The sequence below is a fragment of the Galeopterus variegatus genome, unplaced genomic scaffold, assembly GCF_000696425.1.
Source record: "Galeopterus variegatus unplaced genomic scaffold, G_variegatus-3.0.2 Scaffold460, whole genome shotgun sequence".
Classification (NCBI taxonomy): Eukaryota; Metazoa; Chordata; class Mammalia; order Dermoptera; family Cynocephalidae; genus Galeopterus; species Galeopterus variegatus.
The window spans coordinates 480,377-501,472 of NW_007726571.1; the positions used below are offsets into that span (position 1 = coordinate 480,377).

General features: G+C 36.2%; 1 protein-coding gene across 1 annotated transcript in view; it reads left to right on the top strand.

The window, feature by feature from the left end:
• The first annotated feature begins 3,093 nt into the window (after positions 1-3,093).
• GKAP1 (G kinase anchoring protein 1) overlaps positions 3,094-21,096 on the top strand; it is a 35,717-nt gene continuing 17,714 nt past the window's right edge. The window contains exons 1-3 of the mRNA XM_008569055.1: positions 3,094-3,099; positions 5,571-5,723; positions 12,600-12,701. Coding sequence (XP_008567277.1) covers positions 3,094-3,099; positions 5,571-5,723; positions 12,600-12,701 — 261 coding nt within the window. The remainder of the gene's footprint in view (positions 3,100-5,570; positions 5,724-12,599; positions 12,702-21,096) is intronic.

Genomic DNA, 21,096 nt, shown 5'->3' on the forward strand with positions numbered 1-21,096 from the left:
TCCTTCCCCTTTCCCCTCTCCCTCTGCCTCCCAACTGCTCTACAACATCATAGAATGTAAAAAAAATAATAGTAATTAAATTAAATTTTAAAAATGTATCTCATTTCACTCAGTTTAATTCTTTTTAATACATTTAGAATAACTTAGAACTTTCTTCTAATAGGAAAGAAGCTAAAATTAATCCTAGACTGATATTCTTCTAACTAGAGTTATAGTTTAAGTCAATTAGCCTTGTTAGTTATTGAAATTGAAACTAGTTCAGTTAGTTTTTTAAAATATCACATTTACTTAGGGTTCATATTTCCCTTTTCGTTTCTAAAAGGACTGAATATAACTTGCTTTTTTTTAAAAAAAAAGCGAAAAAAAAAAAATAGAAATGAAAAACAGCACTGACCATCTAAGTCAGCATTTGTTAAAATGCATTTTGGGCACTTTGGGCCCTTGTCAAAAGGGCTTGGGCTTCACCCTGGTCCCACTGAATCAGAATCTGGGGCCTAAGAATCTGCTTTTAAACATACTTTTCTAGGAATTCTTGTGTACACTAAAGTCTGAGAACCAGCGATCAGACTGGAGGAGGGAAAGTTGATATCACCTGGAGCCTGCGATAAATATCTTGATCCAAACAGTACTGCCATGGGTTTGGGCTGACATTTTCTAGAAGCTTGGAGAGGGGGGGAACGCCAAAATAAATCACTTTGGCTTATGTGGTTTTTATCTTCTGACCAGAAAATTATATAAGTTTTTCAGCAGAGTTCATGTTTCTCAGGAACTAAACTCATGTTCTTTGTAGGAAACCTGGGGGATATTGTGGGCAATATCCTAAACTCTGATTTTCTAAGATTAACATTATGATCCTATAAATGTGCCATCCATTGATTATCTCAAAAGGCTGAGGGCATATATTAAAAACAAAAACGCTTTATTTACAAAAAAGGCAGCACATCCATTTTGAGCTAGTTTGCTGACCCCTGATATGTTATGACTTGGCAGTCTACTTGTAGGTATACAAGCCCTAGAGAAAATTGCACATTTGTCCTAGGAGCCACATACAGGAATGTTTAAGTATGCACTGGCCCAGCCCCTCATATTCCCTCCCCAAGAAAAAAACTAGAAGAAATCTAAATGTTAATCTTCAGTAGAATGAATAAATTATAGTGTGATCACACAATGGTTTATGCAGTAGTGAAAATGAATGAATTTATAGCTCCAGGCAACAACATGGATGAATCCAAAAGAGAACGTTGATTGAAAAACAAGTTTAGAAGATTGCATCAGAGTGTTACCAATTTTATAAAGCTTAAAATTAAGCTAAACTAAGTATTCTTGCTGAAAAAGTTTAACCTATATATAAATTAAGCCTTAAGATCTGCCTTCCATTTTACAGGAGATATAGGGATTAGAAGTACACGTTAAGTGATGCCTAAAGAAAGCAATCAGGCAAATCCAGCAGATGGATACTTTGTAGGACAACTGACCTACTCTCTTTAACAAGAAAGTGTTTAAAAAAAAAAGTGGGGTTTGGGGAGGGAGTATTCTGGATCAAAGGAAATTTAAGAAATGACTAAATGCACTGTGTGAACCCTGATTAGAGGAGTAGTAAAAGACATTCTGATCCAATTGAAGAAATATAAATATGAACTAGGTATAAGATGATATTAAAGAATGTGATTGTTAGGTGTGATAATATTATGGTTAAATTGGAAAATTTGTTTTTTACAGCTGCGTGTAAAAGCATTTTGAGATGAAATGTCATGTCTGTACTTTAAAAAATACCTAAGCCAAAAAGAGGGAGGGATAAATATAGGGAACCCTTGACAATTGTTAAATCTAGTGTAGAGTTTGTGGGTGAAAATTTCCATAATGAAAGGTAAAAAAAATAAGCAAAATGAAATTGTATTTTTTAGTGGCACATCTGCAAAACAAAAGAAGATGGAAATGATAAGCACTAAATTCAGGGTATTGGTTACCTTTATGGAGGCAGGTCGATAAGAACGGGAAGAGTAGTATGCAGGTGGCACAAGGTAAAGAAATGTTCTAGGTTTTAAGTAGAATGATGGAATCGAGGTTGGTTTTTTTAACAGCTTTATTGAGTTATAATTTACATACCATAAAAGCGTATAATTCAGTCATTTATAGTATAGAGTTGTGCAACCATAACCATAGTCTAGTTTTAGAACATTTCCATAGTCCCTAAAAATTTCCTCATACTTGTTTGTAGTCAATCCCTACTGCCACCGTCAGCCCCTGGCAACCATGGATCTGCTTTCTGTCTCTGTAGATTTGCCTTTTTGGTAACCTATTATGAATGGACTCATACAATATGTATTATTCATATTTGGCTTCTTTCCTCTATCAGATAAATGAATTGCAATTTTTTTCTCCTAGGCTGTGCCTTGCCTTTTTATTTTCTTAATGGTGTCTTTTGAGGCATAAAAATTTTGAATTTTGATCAAGTCCAGTTGATCAGTTTTTTCTTTTATAGATTGTACTTTTGGTGTTCATTTAATAACTCATTCTCTAACCCAAGGTTATGATTACTTATTCTAGAAGCTTTCTAGTTTTAATTCATCCCTTAAAGTCTGTGATCCATATTTAAGTTAATTTTTGTGCATGGTGTGAAAAAATAGTTCAAATTCTCCTTATGGCATATGTGCATCTAATTCTCCCAGCACCATTTGTTGAAAACACTTGTTTCCTTAACGTTATGCCTTGACGCCTTTTCAAAAAGTAAATTGACATGAATGTGAAGGTTTTTGTCTAGATTTTTATCCATTGATCCATATGTTCCTCTGATCTTACGCAAGCACCATTCTGTCTTACTCACTGTATGCTTGGCACTTAAGAGGTGCTCAAAATCTGAATTAAATTGAAATTGAATTGCCTAGACTTATTTAAGATTCTGTGTTCTTACATTTGCCACATTTTAATCTTTTTCCTGGGGTGTGTATAGGGGGGAGTGTGGTTGTTTTATTTTTTTGCTTGCTTTCTCCTATAGTTTCTTATAAAGGTAACTTTTGAAAAATCCCTTCTTTAAACTGAGAAGAAATTTTGTTTTTTACTCAGAAATACTCAAGAATACCCTTTGGGTCAGGCATGCTGGTAATGGGAACAGCTATCAAAAACAGGGACACTTTGTGGAACTGTAATCTTTAGTGACATGAAATCCAGAGGCTGATTAATTGCCAACATTAAGCTATTTATTCCGTAGAAGCTCATCAGAGATTTAGGCATTTTTGTATTAATTGCTTTAAAATGAAATCTTACCAGAGCATATCGGAAGTATTTTATGAAGCCACAGACTTAAGAGTTATATCTGTACCACTTGGCAAGATTCACGAGCATTCCTGAGGCCATAAATCCTTGGTGAAGAAATAATACTTGCCGTATTAATGTCTCTTGGTGTTTATGAGATTCAAATAAAGTGATGTTTGTCTAAGTGCTTTACAAAATATAAAATGTTGCACAAAACATTTTTAATGTCATTTGTATATTAAGCGCTGATATACAAGTAAAGTTTTCTTTTGAACACTTTCTAAGATAATGTGAATGGAAAAGAATGAATAGTCATCGAACTGTTGGTCATTGCTCATGAATGCAATTGAAATGGGTAAAATTGTGAGCATTATAGCTCAAGAAATGTGGGACGTAGGTGAAACCAATGGTAGTGAGAGGAACGTTTCCTTCAATCTGTCTTTATAACAGGAAGTTGAAGCGAAAATTTGGCTTTTCTTAGAGAACATATAAAATTCTAGTTTTACATATGGATAGATAGTGATAGAGTTTTATCTTGGAAATCTTTGTTGGTGTGTAGAATTTATGTAAAAATTATTTTTAGGTGTTATGTAAAAGATTAAGCAAGATATAATAAGCAAGACAGTGTAGTACTGGCATAAGAACAGACATACAGTGATAGAATAGAATTAAGAATCCAGAAATAAACCCTGATATTTTATGTTCAGTTGATTTTGGACAAAGGTGCCAAGACAATTCAGTGGGGAAGGGATAGTCATCTCAGCAAATGATGCTGTGTATCCACATGCAAGAGAATGAATTTGGATGCCTTTTTCACACCATACACAAAAATTAACTCAAAATGGATTACAGAACTAAATAGAGCTAAAACAGTGAAACTCTTAGAAGAAAATATAGGGGTAAATTTTTGTGACTTTGAGTTAGGCAGTGATTTCTTGGATAAATTGGACTTCATCAAAATTAAAAACTTTTGTGATGCAAAAGCCACCATCAAGAATGTACAGATAACCCATAGAATGGAAGAAAATATTTGCAAATCATATTTGACAAGACACATGTATTTAGAAAATATAAAGAACTCTGAAAACTCAAAATTAAAAAGACAAGTAACCCACTTAAAAAATAGGCAAAGGAGGGGCTGGCGGGTTAGCTCATCTGGTTAGAACACAGCTTTATAACACCAAGGCCATAGGTTCAGATCTCATTACTGGCCAGCTGCCTTCCCCCCACCAAAAAAAGACACTAAAAATAGGCAGGTTAGTTCCCCCAAAAGAAAAAATAGGCAAAGGATCTGAGTACACATTGCTCCAAAAAGATATACAAATGTCCAATAAACACATGAAATGATGCTCAGCACCATTAGCCATCAGGGAAATGCAACTCAAAACCATAAGGAGATACTACATCACACCCACTGAGTTGGCTACAATCAAAAAAAGAGATAATAACATGTGTTGGTGAGAAGGTGGAGAAATTGGAACCCTCTTGCACTGCTCTGGGATTGTAGAAAAGTGTGCTGCTTTGGAAAACTATTTGGTAATATCTCAAAAGGTTAAACATAGAGTTACCATATGACCTAGCAATTTTACTCTTAAGTGTATACCCAATAGTATCGAAAACATGTCCACACAAAATCTTGTGCATGAATGTTCATGGCAGCATTATTCATAATAGCCAAAAAGTAGAAAGAACCCAAATGTCCATCAACTGATGAATGAAGAAATAAAATGTAGAATGGGATATTATTTGGCAATAAAATGAATGAAGTACTGATGCTATACCATGGATGAACTTTGAAAATACTTTGCAAGGTCAAAGAAGCTAGTTACAAAAGATCATATATTGGGTGATTCCATTTATATAAATATCCATGAAAACGAATCTATAGAAACAGAAAATAGAATAGTGTTGCCTGGGATTGGGGGAGATATTAGGAGGAAATGGGGAGTGACTGCTAATGGGTGCAGGGTTTCTTCTGGGGTTGATGGAAATGTTATAAATTTGTGGTGATGGTTGCACAGCTCTGTGAATATATTTAAAAACCACTGACTCGCACACATTAAATGGGTGAATTGTATGGTATATGAATAATAAAATTTAAAAATCAAGCAATACCCAATTCCAAAATACATGGAGAAGTAAGAAAAGAACATTTGCAAATGTTTCTACCACTGATATTCTGGAGAAGGATAGGGGGGTTGACTGTCTCTTAGCTATCATTTTTCTTTCATTCTTTATCCTTCTAGTGACTGACTAGGTTAATTAAATGCATACACTTTTGTGTTGAATGACAGTAAATCATCATTCATTTTTGACAGGAGTTGAGTTCTTCTCAGACTTTATCACATGATGGAGAATTCTTCAATAGACTGGAAGATGATGTTCATAAAATTCTTATTAGAGAAAAAAGAAGAGAACAGCTTACAGAATATAATGGAACAGATAATTGTACAGCTCATGAACACAACCAGGCATGTAGAAATTCTCTTAAAATCACAATGAAATTGAAATGCAATCTTTCTTTTTTTAAAAAAAGTAAGCAGAATCCAATTATATAAAGTAACAGTTTTAAGATATTAGTTGTTACCACACAGATATTTATAGTAAAAAGTATGAAGTGTGTAGTTAATTCATTGATGAATATTTTTTGAGCATGTATTATAAGCAGTATACAGTAGGCACTCGTGGGGGGGAGTGGGAACACCAAGATGGATTAGGCCTTCCTTTCCTTAGACACTCAGAGTAGTGGGGACGTGAGGAGGTAGACCTGTAAAGGGATTATCATTCAGCATGATAAAGACTTTATATGAACCATAAAAAAAGAAGTTTTGAATAGAAAAGGGTTTTTTTGTTGTTTTATTGGGTTTTTTTTTCTTATACAGAGTGTCACAGCTTACAGAAAAGGTTTTGAATAAGATCACTGTTTGGGTAAAGTGTGATGGGTATACAAAAAAGTGACATTTGGAATGGATTTTGAATGATTAATAACTGCATAAACTGAGAAATGGACAAAGAATTTGTAGCCCAAGGGAACTGCAAGAACAGAGGCCCTGAGTTATGAAAGGCCTTCAACGGAGTGTTGAAGAAACTGAAAAATTCTGCAACTGAGAAGTATAGGGTTAAGTGAATGTGGGATGACATGACTAGAGAAATTGGATTTAGGTTATAAAAGTCTTTTCTGTGAAACTAAGAAGTTAGAGTTTTATCATATGCAGCAAGGCAAACTATGGCCCACACGTACAGTCCAGTCAGTGGTCTATTTTTGTAAGGTTCACGAGCTAAGAATGGTATTTTACCAAAAAATAGAGAATAGAATACATTGCAGAGACTGTGTATAACCCACTAAGCCAAAAATATTTACTGTTGAGCCCTTTACAGAAAATGTTTGCCAGCCTCTACTACAGACCAGTCTTACCCAAAATATATCATGTAAGGAAAAAAGGGTACTTCCTTTCCTCATACCCAACTCGCGGATTCATGGTGCCTGGAAGAGGTGTGACCTACTCCACGTTCCCCACTGCCGCATCTTAAATCTCATCAAACCAAGAAAGTACATAACACTTGGACCTCTAAATCTGCATTTACTTTCTCATCATAACCAGTAGTCTATGTTACTTCCTCTTAACTATGAACCTGTTCTTTGTCTTATATCCGTTGATTACTCTATTCTCTCAGCATAAAACTTTTAGTAAGTAATTTCAATATTGTCCCCATGAACACTTTACCCTTCCTTAATTTTCTGTTGTTCCCTTCTTGCCATATGCAGCATTGCCTCTCACAGTATGGTCTACGTTTTCTATTCTAATTTAATTTCTGGGCCACCAGATATTGCTGGAAAATGTTTTTTAAGATAGTGCTAATGTTTTCATCTGAAAGTCAGTGCTGTGTAACTTCTGCCATATCCTCATTTCCACTTAACAGTCCTCTGACTCATCTTTGTGACTTTGACAGATTCTTACACTAGCTATTCCAAACTCTAGGAGCCTGGATCCCATCCTTTTACTCTCTTCAATGGACATCTTTGTTTACTAAGAAGACTGATTAATTCAGTCATTTAACAAATCAAACACCTACTATGTTGTCTTATTTGGGACACAAGAGAAGTCAGACCCTTAATACCTTTTTACTCTAATACAGCACTAAGATTGGTTTATAAATAACACTTTTATATGGAAGTCTGTTTTCAACTTGGTAGTGGGAAATCCTTGCCTCCTCTGAGGTACTTATGAGCTTCTTTCTTTCTGGCATTGAATTAAATTTAATGTTTTCCTGTCTTGCCTTGACTGCCAAATTTTATGTACAGTACAAGCAACCATGTTAACATTTGTGGTTAGCTTCCTCCTTTTTTCATTGATTATGATTTTCACCTTTGTAGTCCTTATCTTATTTTTTAAGCTATCTCAGATCGTTTTTGATAGAAGGGATGTATATTTTAACAAATACTTAGGTGCCTCAAGCCCTTTATAGAACAAATCTGGATATATATAAGCTTAATTAAGTACTTAAGTAATATTAATAATATAATAAAAACCAAAGTGATAGTGCAGTATAGTAGAAAGAGAACAGACTTTGAAATCAAACAAACATAGTAACAAAATATAGCTCTGCAGCCTATCAGCCATGCCACACTGGAATTAAATTACCTGTCTTTCTTGCACTATTACTGCACTATTATTAGGAAAGTTAACAATTACCATTTAAAATGTGTAGCAGATCATGTTGTACACAGTACGCACTTAATTGTTGATTTGCCTCACACGGATTTGTCACCTCTCTTCCCCTGGGTGATGGAGCCGCAAAAGGATTACTCAAAGCCCATCTCTTCTGAGCAGTAAGAGACCCCAAAGGGGTTAATTTCCTGGAACCCTCAAGGGAGAGGCATTCCTTCCTTTTGGAAATTAACCACGAATTGGGGTTCTCACCCTGCATTTATTCTCCAGAACAGGAAGTTACAGGAAAAGAACATAGGTGGGGATATAGTTTAACAATAGATACTGGTAACATCAGTGAAACAAGCAGAGTGACATTCCGTAATGCAGTTTGCAAAAGGTTAAGTCGATCTACCAACAAAAGCTTGATCTTAGCAAACATTCTCTTTCCCTGCAGTAGATTCCCCAGTGTTTTACATATCAGTCAAGTAACTTGTCTGTCCTTGAGCTAGCAACCTTGCTGTGTTACAATTCTATATCTTATAACAGAGACTTTAGCCTGGAGAAAGTTTCCTGTCTTTTGCAAGGTTAACATTTGTATATGTACTTTTAAGAAGTTAAGCTAACCCTGCAGCTGCAGGGCTTTGGAGGCCCTGTGAAATACATTTGCTTTATAAATATTGGTATATTCCACATTTAATAGGTATTATTTTTGTACAGGTAAAAAGGGGTCAGTCCCCAAAAGGATATACTGTTATACTGATAAAGTGCTATGGTAATTCTCAGGAATGGGGATTAGAGATGGCTTTGTTGGTAGAAAATAGCATTTGAATTGGAAACTTACGGACAGTAGGATATGAACAGGCAGAGACGAGGAAGAAGAAACTGGAATGCCTTGAGTAACAGTATGTAGGCAGTGAAGTATAAACCAATTTACTTAAAACAGAAGGTTCATAGAGGAGTATAGTATAAGTTTGGTAAGGTGAGTGGGAAAAGATTGTGGAGGATTTAAAGCCTGGTTTATAATTTAATCAGTAAACAGTAAAGAATTTTTGAAGGTTTTTGAGCAGAGTGCAATGTTTTGCATAGTGATATTAATTTTACTGTGGTGCCTAGGAAAAACTGAAGGCAGGTGAAGGCTATTGATAGGAATTAGGCAATACTAATAAGGATAGAGCACAGCAGTAACGTACTGCCAGTAAGAATGTAAATTGGTATAACCATTCTGGAAAACAATTTGGCATTAACTCTTTTTTATTAAAACCATAACAGATTATACATATTTGTGGGGTATGGTATAATGTGTGAGGATCAAATCAGGATAATTAGGATTTTCATCATTACAAAATGTAATCATTCTTTGTGTCCATTAGCCAGTTTCTCACAGACCCCCCTCCCACTCTCCCTTTTCCATCTCTAGCAGCTACAGTACTGTTCTCTCATTCTCAGAGTTCAGTGTGTTTTTGTGATTGTCCTTCCTTCCTTTCCTTCCTCTCCTTTCTTTCCTTTCTTTCTTAGCTCCTACTTATGAGTGAGGACATGCAGTATTTTTCTTTCTGTGCCTGGCTTATATCACTTCACATAATTTTCTCCAAGCTCATCTGTGTTGCTGCACATGGCAGAATTTCATTCTTTCTTATGGTTGAGTAGTATTCCATTGTTATATATATACACATTTTCCTTATCCAGTCATCCATTTATGGACATTTAGGTTGGTTCCATATCTTGGTTATGATAAATAGGGCTGCAGTAAATGTGGGAGTTCAGGTATCCTTTCAACATGATGATTTCCATTTCTTTTGGAATATACCCCGTAGAGGGATTGCTGGATGGTATGGCAGTTCTATCTGTAGTTGTTTGAGAAACCTCCATACTGTTTTCCATAATGGCTGCACTAATTTACAGTCCCACCAGCAAGTATAGGAGGGTTCCCCTTCTCCACACCCTCACCAGCATTTGTTATTCACAGTCTTTTTGATAATAGCCAGTCTAACTGGGGTGAGATGATCTCTCAGTGTTGTTTTGATTTGCATTTCCTGATGATTAGTGATGTTGAGCATTTTTTCATGTACTTGTTGGCCATCTGTTTGTCTTCCTTTGAGAAATGTCTGTTCAGCTCCTTTGCCCATTTTTTAATTGGATTGTTTTTTTGCTGTAAAGTTTTCTGAGCTCTTTGTATATTCTGGATATTAATGTACAGTTTGATAAAACATTGCTTTGCTTACTAGTGAGATTGCACATTTTTTCATGTTCATTGGTCATATGTCTGTCATATTGCTTGTGACTAATTTTCCCAGTTTTTCATTTACCTTTTGATTTTTGTTACAGTATTTTTTGAGATTTTTCATCAAGTTAAGTCTGTCAGTCTTTTCCTTTTTATTTTCTCCCTTTGGTGTCAATTTCAGAAGGGCTTTCCTATTCAAAGATGATAGATAGTCGTATTCATCTAGATTTTTAAAATACTAAAATGGTTTAATTTTTTCAAAAGTAAAATATTATATTATTCCATGATTATATATTCTGCATAAGATAATTTTGATAAAAGGAAATTTTAAAGAATAAAGTTAAATCTTCTGTAATTCCATGTCCAAAGATAGTTATTATAAAAATTTTGGTGTATGTCCTTTCAGAATTTTTTCTTTGCACATATTATTACAATTTTGGGATCATGCAAATATATTTTATAGTTCTACATCATTCATTTTTAGTGACTTCATAGTTTTCAGTTTTGTGTGAATTTACCATATATTGTAAGTCTATATATATCCTATTGTTGGGCATTTAAGTTGATGTCCAATTTTTTACTGTGGCAAAGCTACAGTGAACACCCTCAAAGATACTTCCCTCCACCTTCCTATTTGAGATAAATTTCTAGAAGTGAGATTCCTGAGCCTAAAATTAGTGTGTTTCTAATTTTGATCTTCCCACCTTATTCCTTAAATTAGAAACTTGGATTGGAGTGGTTATCTTTCTCACCTGCCACATTCAACCTCTCATCAAATGCTATTGATTCTGCCTCCAAATTATTTCTCATATACACTTCTCTGCATTTATATGTCTTCCATCTTAATCCAAGGCATAATCTTGCCTGACCTGGTCTTGTAGTGGCAATTAAAGGGTTTTTTTTTTTTTTAACCTGTCTTACCCCAATTCCAATCCATTTTTCACATAGCATCCAAAGGGATCCTTTACCAACATAAGTTTTACAGTTCTGCTGAAAATCCTTCACTGAGTTCTGTTTTTCTCAGAATAATGTGCAGACTGTTCCTTGGCCTACAAGGCCCTCCAAGATCAGGTCTCTACTCATTTTTCTAAAGTCATCTTGTACCTTCTTCCCCCTCACTGTGCTCTGACCACACTAGCCTCGTTTTTTTTTCCCCAAATTCTCCAGACTCTTTCCTGCCTTGAGGCCTTTAAACATACTGTTCTTTCTACCTGGAAAGCTCTTACCTTCACTTTTTACTTAGCCAATTTGTACCCATCAGTGAAGGTTCATCTTAAGTGTCACTGCCTCAGAGAGAGCTTCCCTGATCCACAAGGGAGCAATCCACATTACTCCCTTTATAGTACCATGTTTCTTTTCTTCATAGCTTAAACCTCGGTTTCTAATTGCTGCATTTCTTTATTTACTTGCCTCTTCCAGCAGACACGTCCCGTGAGGGCAAGAATCTTTTCAGTTCTATTCACCATTGTACACAAAGCTCCTAGCAGTTAGATGCTCAGTGAGTATTTGTGGAATTCATTATCGTCACATTACTTTTAGATAAATACATAGGACCAGTTTATACTCTTATCAGAAGTATGATTTTAGGGAGATTTTTTACATTTAAATTTACTTATGTTGGTATATATTACAAAATGACAAGGATTTAACTTGATTTTTCCTAGTTAGCCATTTGTCCTATAACCCACCATTATTCTGTAATTCAACCTTTTCCTGCTTTTTAAAAATACCATCTATATATTATAATAAATTCTTACATTTCAAGTCTCTTTCCAGACTTTTTTTTTGATCCATTGCTCTGTCAACCTAGGTACCATGACCGCAGTATTTTAATTATTTTTGCTTTATAGTATCTAATTATTTGATAGGCAAATCCCTCTTCATTGAATTAACTTGTTCCATTCTGCATTCTACTAGACGAAGTCTTTACTATCTTGCTGAGTAGTTAGCCTTCCTGTCTACAAACATACTTTATTCTATGTCATTTTCAAAATTTTGTAATTTTCTTAGTATGGGTCTGAAACATTTTAAAATTTTTATTCTTCTGGATATTTGTTATTCTGTTGAGAGGAAATTATTTTTCTAGTTATGTCTTCTTTGTGGTAACTGCTGATACAGAAAAACTATTTATTTTAGTTTTTTTTAAAATTTTGTATGTTTTAGTTCTTTTTCAGTTCTTTTGGATTTTCAAGATAGACTAACAACAAGAAGTCACAGAGCACTTTTGTTTATTCCAGCATAGAAATATCATTTCAAAGTACTGATTGTTCTAGGGTATGTTTGTAGTTTGAGATTAATCATAAATACCTTATTTGCTTGTGCTATACATAATTAGGAATATATAATTGAGTCAAAGTGGAAATGTAGTCAACAGTTTAAAGTTGCCTTAGAAAGTAAACTTTTTACAAAACAATATTGTGAACCGGGCTTGGCAGAACAATGTTAGTCTTAAATTAGTGTTTTTCTCTTTTCAGGAAGTGGTTCTGAAAGATGGAAGAATTGAAAGACTAAAGTTGGAACTTGAAAGGAAAGATGCTGAAATCCAGAAGCTGAAGAATGTGATCACTCAATGGGAGGTTTGTATCCATTTACTGTTATAAATGAAAATAATTCTATAAATTTTCACATTTTCTGTTTTTCTTATATGTAAATATGTTTAATATTCAGGTGCTAGAGGTAGTCATTCTACTATTTAGGTTTATAAACTCTTTGATTAATGGTTTAAAATTCTGAATATAACTTATTTTTATTGTTTTATAATATATATAACATATCCATTTTAAGTGTGCAATTCAGTGGCAATAAGTACCTTCACAATATTGTGTAACCATCACCACTATCTGTTTCTAGAACTTTTTCAATATCCCATACAGAAACTCTGTACCCACAAGACCCTGTTCTCATTCCACTTTGCCCCTGGGCACCTCTAATCTCTATGAATTTGCCTATTCTGGGTACCTCATATGGGTAGAATAATACAGCATTTGTTCTTTTGTGTTCCGCGTATTTCACTTAGCACCCACCTTGTTTTCAAGGTTCATCCATGTTATAGCTCCTGTTAGAATTTCATTCTTTTTTATAGCTGAATAACGTCCATTATATGTATGTACTACATTTGTTTATTGATATCAGTTCCTGCTTTTAGTTCTTTTGGGTATGTACCTAACGGTAGAATTGCTGGGTCATATGATAATTCTATGTTTAACTTTTTGAGGAGCTGCCAAGCTTTTCCATGGCAGCTGTGTCGTATCACATTCCCACCCGCAGTGAGCAAGTGTTCCAGTTTCTCCTTATCCTGGCCAATACTTGTTATGTTGTCATGCTAATTTTTAACCACAAATCTACCTATTATTCTCTTAGCTCCTCTCTTATGATTTTCAAAAACATATCTTATTCATCTCAAGTATTATTCTTTTTTCATTATTATTCAAATATTTTAACATTTATTTGTGTATGTTGGATACAGTGCGTTGTTTTAATATGTGCATATATTGCACAGAGATCACTTAGGGTAGACAGCAGAGTTCTGCTGATGTCCACCGTTTCCCCCTGTGCCTCACCTCTGGTAACTATTATTCTACTGTCTACTTCTATGAGAACCACTTTTATATTTTTTAGATTCCACATATGAGTAATATCATGTGGTATTTGTCTTTTTGTGCCTGACTTACTTCACTTAACGTGATGGTTTCCAGTTCCATCCATGTTGCTGAAAATGACAGGATATCATTTTTTTAGTAGCTGAGTACTATTCCATTGTGTGTACATACACCACAGTTTTTTTATCCATTTATCCATTGATGGACATTTAGGTTTATTCCATTTCTTGCCTATTGTGAATAGTGTTACAACAAACATGGGAGTTGAGGTGTCATTGTATTTGATATAATGATTTAATTTCCTGTGGGTATATATATACCCAGTAGTAAGACAGCTGGGTTGTAAAGCAGGTCTATTTTTAGCTCTCTGAGCAACCTCCATACTGTTTTCCACAGTATCGTAATTATCGTAATTGGCTGTACCACTTTACATTCCCACCAGCAATGTAGGAGAGTTCCTTTTTGTCTGCATCCTAACCAGCATTTGTTATTTTCTGTCTTGATAACAGCCTTTTAACTGGAGTGAGATGGTATCTCACAGAGGTTTTAATTTGCATTTCCCTGATGATTCTATTGAGAAATGTCTGTTCAGGTCCTTTGCCCACTTTTTCATTGGGATATTTGGTTTTTTGCTGTTGAATCGTTTATGTTCATTATATATTCTGGATATTAGCCCCTTGTCTGATGTGTAGTTTGCAAACACTTTCTCCCATTCTGTAGGTTGTCTGTTCGTTTTGTTGACAGTGTCCCTTGCTGTGCAGAAGCTTTTTAGTTTGATGTAGTTCCATTTATGTATTTTTGCTTTAGTTGCCAGTGCCTTTGAAGTCTCACTCAAAAAAGTACTCTTCACTCTCATTGTGTGAAGTATTTCCCTTATGTTTTCTTCCAGCAGTTTCATAGTTTGGGGTCTTAAATTTAAGTCTTTGATCCATTTTGATTTGCATCTTGTGTATGGAGCAAGATAGGTGTCTAGTTTTAATCTTCTGCTTGTGGAGATCCAGTCTTCCCAACACCATTTATTGAAGAGGCTGTCCTTTCCCCATTGTATATTTTTGGCACCTTTGTCAGAAATCAGTTGCCTGTAAGTGCATGGGTTTATTTCAGGGCTCTCTGTTCTATTCCATTGGTCAGTTTGTCTGTTTTTATGCCTGTACTATGCTGTTCGGGTTACTGTAGCTTTAAGTATACTTTGAAGTCAGGAAGTGTGAGGCCTCCACCTTTATTCTTTTTGTTCAAGATTCTTTATGCTAGATGGGGTCTTCTGTGGTTCCATACAAATTTTAGGATCATTTTTTCCATTTCTTTGAAGAATGTCATTGGTATTTTGATATGGATTGCAGTGAAAGTGTAGATTGCTTTGGGTAATATGGACATTTTGATGATGTTCCGACCCATGAACATGGGATATCTTTCCATTTATTTGTGTCTCATCAATTTTTTTCACTAATGTTTTATAGTTTTCATTGTAGAAGTCTTTCACTTCTTTTGTTAAATTTACTCCTAGGTATTTCATTTTTTGGTAGCTATTGTGAATGGGATTACTTTCTTGATTTCTTCTTTGGCTACTTCATTACTGGCATATAGGAAGGCTATTGATTTTTATGTGTTGATTTTGTGTCCTGCCACTTCACTGAATTCATTTATTAGTTCTGGTAATTTTTTGGTGCAGTCTTTAGGGTTTTCTGTGTATAGGATCATGTCATCTACAAATAGGGATAGTTTGACTTCCTCCTTTCCCATTTGTATGTCCTTTATTGATTTCTTTTGTCTTACTGAACAGGCTAGAACTTCTAGTACCATGTTGAATAAGAGTGGGGAAAGTGGGCATCCTTGTCTTGTTCCAGATCTTAGAGGAAAAGCCTCCAATTTTTGTCCATTCAGTGAGATATTAGCTGTGGGTTTGTCATATATGGCCTTTACTGTGTTGAAGTACATTCCTTCTATACCTAATTTGTTGAGTGTTTTTATCATGAAGGAGTGTTGGATTTTATGAAATGCTTTTTCTGTATCTGTTGAACTGATCATATGGTTTTTTCCCATCACTCTGTTGATGTGATTACCGTGTTTATAGATTTGCATATGCTGAACCATCTTTGCATCCCTGGGATACATCCCACTTGAGCATGGTATATGATCTTTTTAATGTGTTGCTGGATTCTGTTTGCTAGTATTTTGTTGAGGATCTTCATGTCTGTGTTCATTAGGGATATTGGTCTGTAGTTTCCTTTTTTGGTTGTGTCTTTTTCTGGTTTGGGTATGAGGGTAATGCTGGACTTGTAAAATGAGTTTGGAAGTGTTCCCTTCTCTTCAATTTTTTGGAAGAGTTTGAGAAGAACTGGTGTTAGTTCTTTAAATGTTTGGTAGAATTCTTTAATGAAGCCATCTGGTCCTGGTTCTTTGTTGGAAGACTTTTTATTATTGCTTCACTGTCATTACCCTTTATGGTCTGTTTAGGTTTTCTAGTTCATCATGATTCAACTTTGGTATGTTGTGTATGTCCAGGAATTTATCCATTTCTTCTAGATTTTCCAGTTTGTTTGCATATAGTTGTTCGCAGAAGTATTATTCTTTTTGCAGTATTATTAACTCAGTCAACACTTATTTATTGAGTGCCTATAGTGTGCCAGATACTTTCCTAGGCCCTGAATACGTAACAGTGAAAAAAGAAATCTAGTTCTATCCCTGATGATTCTTATTTTCCTTCCTTCTCTACTCATGACTTTAAGAATCATTCCTGCTAAAACCTTTTCTGATTGCACCCACCCATTTTCTTTAGCTTTTCATTTATATATTTTTTGCTTTTGTTGTACTAGACACAGGAAATTCAAAGATGAGTTACTAGGAAGCTCACAGTCTAATGGGTAAGATAAACATGTAAATAAATGAACTACAAAGTAGGATTTGTAACTGAGGTTTGACAGAGTGCTCCAGAAGCACAGAAAAAGGAATGAGTTGCTGCTATTGAAAATTGGTAAGAAGCACCCTGGGCTCCCAAGCCAGGGCAGTGGGGCACTGAGGGCCTCAGCCATGTCCCCACAACATCCGCAACCAGCCCAGCGACAACCACCGAGCTGCTGCAGGAAGTGCCCTGGATCCAGAGCCAGGGCAGTTGTGGGCCAAGGGCCTCAGCCATGCCCGCACAACATCTGCAACCAGCACAGCGACAACTACTATGCCACTTCAGGAAGCACCCCAGGCCGCCAAGCTGAGGCAGTTGGGGGCCAAGAGCCTCAGCCACACCCCCCGACATCCACAACCAGCCCAGCAATGACCACCAAGCTGCTGCTGGTAGTGCCTCGGGCTCCTGAGCTGGTGTGGTGGGTGGCCAAGGACTTCAGTCACAACCACCTGACATCCACAGCCAGCCTAGCGATAACCACCAAGCCACCACAGGAAGCACCCCAGGCTCGCCAGCCAGGGCGGTGGGAGGCCAAGGACTTCAGCCACACCCCCCTGACATCTGCATCCAGCCCAGCAATGACCACTTCACGGCTAGAAGCCCCCTGGTCTCCTGTGCCAGAATGAAGAGGATGCTACGGGCCTTAGTCACACCCCTCCTCCTCCCTCCTCTTCCTATTCTATCTTCCTCCCCTTTCCCTCTCCCTCCTCTCCCCCAACCAATCTGCAACAACATCTTAGGAGGAGGCATTGAACCGGGGGAAGCCGAATTCAGCCACAACTAGGCAAGCTTTCGCCAATGCCCTGGAGCCCCACTGGGGTCCTGAGGTATGGAGCCAGGGGAAGCTGAACCTAGCCGCAGCCAGGTAAAGAGCACACCAAAAACACCATTCCCACATGGGTAGTTCACCATAGCCACTGCAACTGCCACGGTCGCTGCAAAAGTGGCTACTTTCAATAGCAGCAGCCACAGCCACCATGCAGATGAAACACCAGACTCTCAACTGTATTGACCCAAGGAGAGGCACCAGTGGAGACCAAAAAAAAAAAAAAGAAGAGTCCTCTCTCTCCACAAATCACACTGCAGAATAACAGAAAGAGCATCTGATTTATGATAATAGGGCAGGACTTGATCACACCTGTCTCAGCACTGGACAGATCATCTAGGCAACAAACCAGCAGAGGAACAGTTAATCTATCAAGTTAATCTATCAGATGGAGAGAACAAATATATGGGTATTAGAGGGAAGGGGGAAGGTACATGGGAGGGAGGATTGGATAAGGGGCATAAAGAATAAGTATGATTTGTAACAATATGCTAATAAAAAATAAATTAAAAAAAAATAGGTCAGGATTTCACAGAAAAGATGATTTTTCCCAGAAGAGAGAACAGTGTGTACAAAGACGTGGGAATGGTAGGAAGTAAACTGTACCTGACATTTAGAGAACTGGGAAGCTGTACAGCATGATATTGGAGTTTTTACTTTGGGTCAAATTCGAAGGCATCTGGATTTTAGCCAGAGAGGGCAGTGAAGGTCTTTAGAAGGAAGTGACAGTGGAATTGTTTTATGGTATGATAATGCATGTAGCTGAGGCCTGGAGTGATGACAGTCTGGTAAAACAATGACTAGGTATCAAGTGTAAGAGGAAAGAGCACATTTCTGAACTACTTTGGAAATGGGAACTAATCAATTCCATTTTGAACATGAGTTTGAAATGGCTGTGGTACACGCAGGCACATATGCTCACGATGCAGCTCGACACAGTGGAGTCACAGTGTATGTGCATTTAACTTTGCAACTTTATAAACTCTCTTTTTCATGAAATTAAAAATACTAGTAAGGGCATTGTGTATTTCATTTATGCTCTTTATTACAAACTACATATTACTAGTATTATACATTTATGTATTTATGGATACATTTACTATTCAAGATTGTATATACAAAACCATACATATGCTGTTTTTAATAAGCGATATAAGGAATTTTCCCAGTTAATTTTTCTCATTTGTAATTTTTGCTTTTTGAGCTTATTTTAGACCCTGAGGTTTGCATAACAGGTGCCTCCATGTACACTGATTTGGATCTTGTACAAAAGGCTTGAGTTAGAGATAGACTCTGGTGAGGTATTAACACAGATTGAAGAACTGCGAGTGGGAATTTCATAGTGAGTGTAGTTCAATATTCATAGTGAATATTTCTGTATTCATAGTGACTGTCATTGTGGTTGAATATATATGTCTTTTCCACTCATATTTTTATGTTTCTATCTGACTTGTCTCGCTCATTTATTTCTAAGCTTCTCAAAAGTCCTGCTCCCTTTATATTTACTGTGATGCTCACTTCAGTTCACTGTATTGACTACAGTATTACTCAGTAAACATTAGTGATTTATCATCAGTAATTTAATGGACAGAATGCAGATTTAGTAAAAGCTATCTTTATTAGACGTAAAATACATTTAAATTTGTTTTAAAAAATTTTTTTCTTTTTTTTTAAATTTCATTTTATTTTATTTTGTCAATGTACAATGTGCTTGATTATTGTGGCCCATTACTGAAACCTCCCTCCCTCCACCCTTTCCCCCCTCCCTCCCAACAGTGTCCTTTCTGTTCGCTTGTCGTATCAAATTCAAGGAATTGTAATTGTTGTGTCTTCTTCCCTCCCACCCACCCTGGTTTTTTGTGTATGTTTATTTATTTATCTTTAGCTCCCACAAATAAGTGAGAACATGTGATATTTCTCTTTCTGTGCCTGACTTGTTTCACTTATTCAAGGAATTGTAATTGTTGTGTCTTCTTCCCTCCCACCCACCCTGGTTTTTTGTGTATGTTTATTTATTTATCTTTAGCTCCCACAAATAAGTGAGAACATGTGATATTTCTCTTTCTGTGCCTGACTCATTTCACTTAATATAATTCTCTCTAGGCCCATCCAAGTTGTTCCAAATGGCAGTATTTCATTCTTCTTTATAGCTGAGTAGTATTCCATTGTGTAGATATACCGTATCCAATAGTCTGATTATGGACATTTGTGCTGGTTCCAACTCTTAGCTATTGTACCTAGTGCTGCAATGAACATTGGAGAACAGGTACACCTTCAGCTTGCTGATTTCCATTCCTCTTTTCCAGCAGTGGGATAGCTGGGTCATATGGTAGATCTATCTGCAATTGCTTGAGGAAACTCCATACCATTTTCCATAGAGCCTGCACCATTTTGCAGTCCCACCAACAATGTATGAGAGTTCCTTTTTCTCCGCAACCTCACCAGCATTTATCGTTCAGCGTCTTTTGGATTTTAGCCATCCTAACTGGGGTGAGGTGGTATCACAGTGTGGTTTTGATTTGCATTTCCCGAATGCTGAGTGGATGTTGAGCATTTTTTCATGTGTCTGTTGGCCATTCGTATATCTTCCTTTGAGAAATGCCTGTTTAGATCTTTTGCCCATTTTTTAATTGGGATACTTGTTTTGTTGTTGTAAAGTTGTTTGAGTTCCTTGTATATTCTGGATATTAATCCTTTGTCAGATGTATATTATGCAAATATTTTCTCCAACTCTGTTGGTTGTCTTTTGACTCTGTTAATTGTTTCTTTTGCTGTGCAGAAGCTTTTTTGTTTGATATAATCCCATTTGTTTATTTTTCCTTTGGTTGCCCGTGCTTTTAGGGTCGTATTCGTGAAGTCTGTGCCCAGTCCTACTTCCGGAAGTGTTTCTCCTATGTTTTCTTTAAGAAGTTTTATTGTTTCAGGGTGTGTATTTAATTCTTCAATCCATTTTGAGTTGACTTTAGTGTATGATGAAAGGTATGGGTCTAGTTTCATTCTCCTGCATATGGATATCCAGTTCTCCCAGCACCATTTGCTAAAGAGGCAGTCTCTTCCCCAGTGAATAGGCTTGGTGCCTTTGTCAAAGATCAGATGGCTGTAGGTGTGTGGGTTGATTTCTGGATTCTCTATTCTATTCCATTGATCAGTGTGTCTGTTTTTATGCCGGTACCATACTGTTTTGGTTATTATAGCTTTGTAGTGTAATTTAAAGTCAGGTAATGTTATGCCTCCAGCTTTATTTTTTTTGCTCAGTGTTGCTTTGGCTATGCGTGGTCTTTTGTTATTCTATACAAATGTCTGTGTGTCTGTTTCTATGCCAGTACCATGCTGTTTTGGTTATTATAGCTTTGTAGTATAGTTTAAAGTCTAATGGTAGTGTTATGCCTCCAGCTTTATTATTTTTCCTCAGAATCACTTTGGCTCTGTGTGGTCTTTTGTTATTCCATATAAATGTCTGGATAGTTTTTTCCATTTCTGAGAAAAATGTCATTGCAATTTTGATGGGGATTGCATTGAATTTGTATATCACTTTGGGTAGTATGGACATTTTCACTATGTTGGTTCTTCCAATCCAAGAGCATGGGATATCTTTCCATCTTCTTGTGTCCTCTTTAATTTCTCTCAGGAGTGGTTTGTAGTTCTCT